The 5,346-nt window shown below is 35.3% G+C and overlaps 1 protein-coding gene across 1 annotated transcript; it reads left to right on the plus strand.

Moving 5' to 3' along the window:
* The first annotated feature begins 3,191 nt into the window (after positions 1–3,191).
* On the plus strand, positions 3,192–4,127 carry LOC127192960 (olfactory receptor 4C15-like). The gene has a single exon (XM_051150339.1). The coding sequence runs from the start codon at positions 3,192–3,194 to the stop codon at positions 4,125–4,127; it is 936 nt and encodes a 311-aa protein (XP_051006296.1).
* Positions 4,128–5,346: the final 1,219 nt, after the last annotated feature.

Consider the following 5,346-nt stretch of genomic DNA (forward strand, 5'->3'; position numbering starts at 1 on the left):
TAAATAGGTCCACTTACTCTCCCAAAAAGTGTTTTATGTTTGTGAATAATACCAGATTCCTGCCTTAGGATGTTCATGAAAATTGAACATCTGAAGGCCTCCTCTGTGTTAGTGCCAGTCATGGCTTAGTGTCTCCCTTAAAACAGATGGCTTAGCAAGATAACAGGAATGTTCTGCGATTAACACCAGTGGCAACAGAAGTAGACTCTCACCCTATCCATTTCAGAAATAATAAGATTATGACAAGTACTTGAGGCAATCATCAGAGCATCAGTGAAAAATGAGAGAAGGTCCTGAAATCTGAAGACATGTTTCTTCTCATATAAATAAATATTTTTACCTAGATGGATGAGGAATAAATGTTTAATTTATCTGAATATCTTTCTATGATTATTTTAAGCTATTCTCTCTCTTACTAATATATGTAATGCACCATCTACCATTATATTATTTCCCTATCACATTTCATGCTTATAATAAGTTTTTAGGGCTAAGTTAATTAATATTAAGGTTCCAAACATGTTTTCACTTCCAGAGTTATTTATTCATGTGCCTTCTAAATCAGGGTTAGGGTTAGGAATGAATGAACCACTTTGGTTGCAATTTTAAGAGTTGTAATTGAAATTTGCATAATTTTAAAGGACATTTTATTATTATGCTAATAATTTTTTTCTTTATGTAGATGATGTTTAAAATAATGCTGACATCAATATTTTCTATTAGTGGTCATACATTTGTTGTATAATGTAGCAGGACACCTGGACTTTACAGGTCTCTGAGCTTGATCTGTTACTGTCTTTATTTTATGTCAGAGGATATAAAAGTACTTCAGTTTGTTCATTGACAATACTTGCTACATGACACAAGCTGGAAATGCTAGATATTTGATAGTAGAAACTAAATATTTATTTAAGCTAACTTTTATTTTGAATAAGTTTAAATTGAATAAACTTGCTAAGGAACTAGGTGATAAGAATTATTTAGTTAATATAAATTTTGTCTTCCACTATCGCAGTCGATGTGATTTTCTTGATACAATGAAGCCATCTGGAAAAAAGGCCTGAGGGCACTGTCATACATTCATCTATGGGTGAAAGGACAGATGTTTAGATTATCATTAGTGATTATGCTGGTTTAGTAAAGAGATCTTCACCACTCATTAAGAAGTCAGAGTCCACTACAGAAGGCCACAACCAATCAAAATGCAGAATTGTGGATCCCAGTCCAGATGAATTCATCTACAAAGTACTCACAAAGGTAAGGCTCAGAAAACATTTCTGAAAAGTAGGGGGAAAGAGTGTAAGAGCCAGGGGATCAGAGGGTTTGCTGTGATTGTGTCTCTGAGTACTTTCTGGTTTCCATCTATAAAGTCTCCCGACATGGTTGTCTATACCTGAGCTGAACAAAGAAGACACCAAAAGATGTGCCAAAGTGGACAAGGAAAAGTAGGCCTCAATCCTACACAAGAACTGCAGAGAACTAAAGAGTTGAGGGTAGAAAAAATAGTCATGTCAAGGGCAGAGCACACAAATTGGTTATCCAACAAAACATTGGTTATCCAATACTAAATGCTCAGCCCTGAAAACATGTACAAATAGAATTACCCAGATTGAAAGGTTATGTGTGCATATATGTGTGATATATTATAATATATTATATACAATAGTATATCATTTTTAATTAATATTAATAAATAATTAATAAAAATCAGTAAATTAATAAAATATCAATATATTATATATGTGTGCTTATGCTTACATAAGCAATACATATCCACATATATATGCAACATGTGTACAGTAACAATGAATGATCATAGAGGCAATGCATTTAAAGGATAGCAAGGAGTAGTATTAGAGAGGATCTGGAGGGAAGACAGGGAAAGGAGAAACATTGTAAGTATATTATAATGTCACATATACACGTGTAATGCAATTAAAATGTATGTATTTTATTATTGTGACTGGTGATTTTTTTTTTACCCTTTTCAACATATAAAGAGACTTATAACTTAATCACCATTTGCACAGCTGCAATTAGGAGTGGAATGCCATCCTTCTGATCACGGGGCATGTTCTGCCTCCTCAACACCGTCTTCTGATATTCTGACTGCATTCATGACACAGCATTTTTCCATTTCCTTAAGAAACAATTGAGCTACATTCTTATCAGGTTTGTCCATAGGAATGTCATGTGAGGCTTTGATAGGCTTTAGAACCCTAGGTGATCTGCTCCAAGCCACAGAACAAACAGCCAGTCCAGCACTGGGCAGTCTGCAAGAGTCAGGAGCTGATTTTCTGACATTCTACCCCATTCTCTTTCCTGCTTTAGTCCTACCCAGCCCATGAGTAATTTATTGCCACATTTTCTTCTGTGACAAATAACTACTGGCTGATGTCATGACCAATTAAAAATTTCTTAGTCCTCCTGTTTCTTGGTTATATTTTAGAAGCAGTTTTGGGATTCATAGTATAGACACCTAGGAGAAATGAATTGGAGATCTGAGGACAAAATTAATGTACAGCTTACATATTTGTTATTTTTATTCATAGATAATTTCTGAAATTGCAAGTAGAATTCATATGCCAGGGTTGTTTTTAAGCATTTAAAAAATATTCTCTTGCTTACCTATTTTTAACAAACAGGTATGGACATATACATATATTCACAAACCGGTGCTTCTTGATTGCAACATGCCAGTAATATGTATAAGGAGAACTCATTCTTTTCATCTGTGTGCATAAATGGAAATGAATGGAAAATGTTTCTCTGGTAAGGTGTTTTACTAGGTTACTTAATTACTGAGTTTGATAATGGCACAGTTATCGTAGGAAACATCATTACACTTTCAATACTGATATATGATAATTTTAGGAGCTAAGCACATATTTTTACCTGGACAATTCTTCATCACAACAAGAAGCTGTTTCCTTTTCCATGTATAGAGAGCTCTGGGTTTTAAGTATTGCATAATTTTTTCTCTGCCTCAATTTGACTGATCTTTGACTATCACTCTTAAAACTTTTCTGTTTTTTGTATTCTCAATGAAATTTTAAAGTGAAAACAATTTTGAAACCAGCCTTAAAAAAATACTGTTGAGTATAAAACTTTAAACTGGATTGAAGCAAATGTTCATCATCATTGATAAATTATATGCTTTCTATTGGGCATTCACTTCTTTCTTCGAAACCATGCAAAACCAGAGTTTCATAAGTGAATTCGTCTTTCTGGGACTTTCACAGAATCCAAATTTTCAAAAGCTAATATTTATCATATGCTTATTTGTTTACCTTGCAACTATTGGGGGCAATATGATGATTGTGGTGACCATTGTATGTAGCCCTACACTCCTGAGCTCCCCCATGTATTTCTTCCTGGCTTTCTTGTCTTTGTTGGATGCAAGCTTCTCCTCTGCCATGACACCCAAGATGATGGTGGATTCCCTCTATGAGAGAAAAACCATCTCCTTTAAAGGATGCATGATACAACTTTTTGCTGAACACTTTTTTGGTGGGGCTGAAATGATTGTCCTGACAGCCATGGCCTATGACCGCTATGTGGCTATTTGCAAGCCCCTACACTACTCTTCCATCATGACTAGGAGGCTCTGTGGCACTCTGGTGGGAGTCGCCTGGGCAGGAGGATTCTTACATTCTACTGTGCAAATTATCTTCACTTTGCAGCTACCCTTTTGTGGACCCAACATCATTGATCACTTTATGTGTGACTTGTTCCCATTATTGGAGCTTGCCTGCACTGACACTCATATCTTTGGCCTTTTTGTGGTTGCTAACAGTGGATTTATCTGCATCATAATCTTCTTCTTGTTGCTTGTGTCCTATGGTTTTATCTTGCTCTCTCTGAGATCCCACAGCTCTGAAGGGCGATGGAAAGCTCTGTCTACTTGTGGGTCCCACATTGCTGTTGTGGTCTTGTTCTTTGTCCCCTGTATATTTATATATGCAAGACCTCACACTGCTTTCTCCTTTGACAAAATGATAGCAATATTTTACACCATGCTAACCCCCTTGCTTAATCCTATGATTTATACTCTTAGGAATAAGGATATGAAAAATGCAATACGTAAAGTGTGGAGGAAACTGGTAATGGTTTCCAATGAAAATTAATAAATGTACATTTTATCAAAATTAGTATAAAGAGTAAAAAATCAAAAATTTCAGACAAATACTACAGTATGTGTATTACGTATAATGAGTTTATGTAATTCTCCAGAACTGGCATTGGGGTTTAGGGAATGTTGTTTTCTCTTTTCTATTAGGGATGGTCCTTGAGTTGTTGAGTTGGAAATAATTATATTTGTAAATTAAAGAGAATTGAATTTTATATTTATGTAGAATCTGTTAATTAAAAGAAGGCAACCAAAATCACAAGTTTCAATATTGACTTTTAATTTCATGTTTTCAAAAATTCTGACTAAAATTCAAAATGTCATAGATATTTGTATGAAAAAATTTCACCCTATATATAAAGAAATATTGATTTATGATGGTGACTTCAGTAACAGGCAGAGTTTAAGATGGACAGAAGGAAAATCTTCCCAGAACTACTGTTGACCCCTATCTGTTGTGACTCCATTATTTTACTGTAGCCCTTTGCAATTTGCTGTAGAATTTGAATCACTTCTTGATATTTTGAGAGTTAATAATGGTTGACCCATTCTTATATGTATATTTTTTCTTATTGGGTTGAGTGTCACTTTATGCTAATCAGCCCTGGGAAAGAAGATGGAAAGTTCCCATAAGTGTTTGTCAATATGTATCTCCTATGAAAAATAACCAAAAGAATTCTAGAGACCCCACAGAATTAACCAACATGCCCGTTCATGCTTACTTCATGAGATGGTACCAATACATGACATTGTTAATCGGGCCACCTGAGGCCAGATAGGTCATGGGGTCTACAGGAAAACCATTATCTGGATACATGTACATAGCAATAAATTGATATTTAATGAATCAAAGATCAGTGCATCAATTAACCCTCCTAAGAAAAGTCTTTTCTTGCAATGAATGGTAACTAATAGAAATACTCATGACTGGACAGAGCACAGCCAATAACAAGCTTTGGAACACATCTCTTGCTCAAGGTTCGTGTATCTATGCAGAAGGGGAGACAGATCTTAAGAACCAGAATTCATGGATGAACTAACTCATGGAAACAAAAATTTCCAGACAGATACACAGTGAACTCAGAAGATAGAGAGCATGCATAGGACCTGCACAAACTCAAGCCAGGCTAAATCTCAGCACAGAGCAGGGAAAATGGGCCCCAAGTCCTAACCGAGCTCTTTAAAAGTGATTAGCTTTTGGGAGAGGGAAATGAGTT

This window comes from Acomys russatus, chromosome 8 (assembly GCF_903995435.1).
Source record: "Acomys russatus chromosome 8, mAcoRus1.1, whole genome shotgun sequence".
NCBI lineage: Eukaryota > Metazoa > Chordata > Mammalia > Rodentia > Muridae > Acomys > Acomys russatus.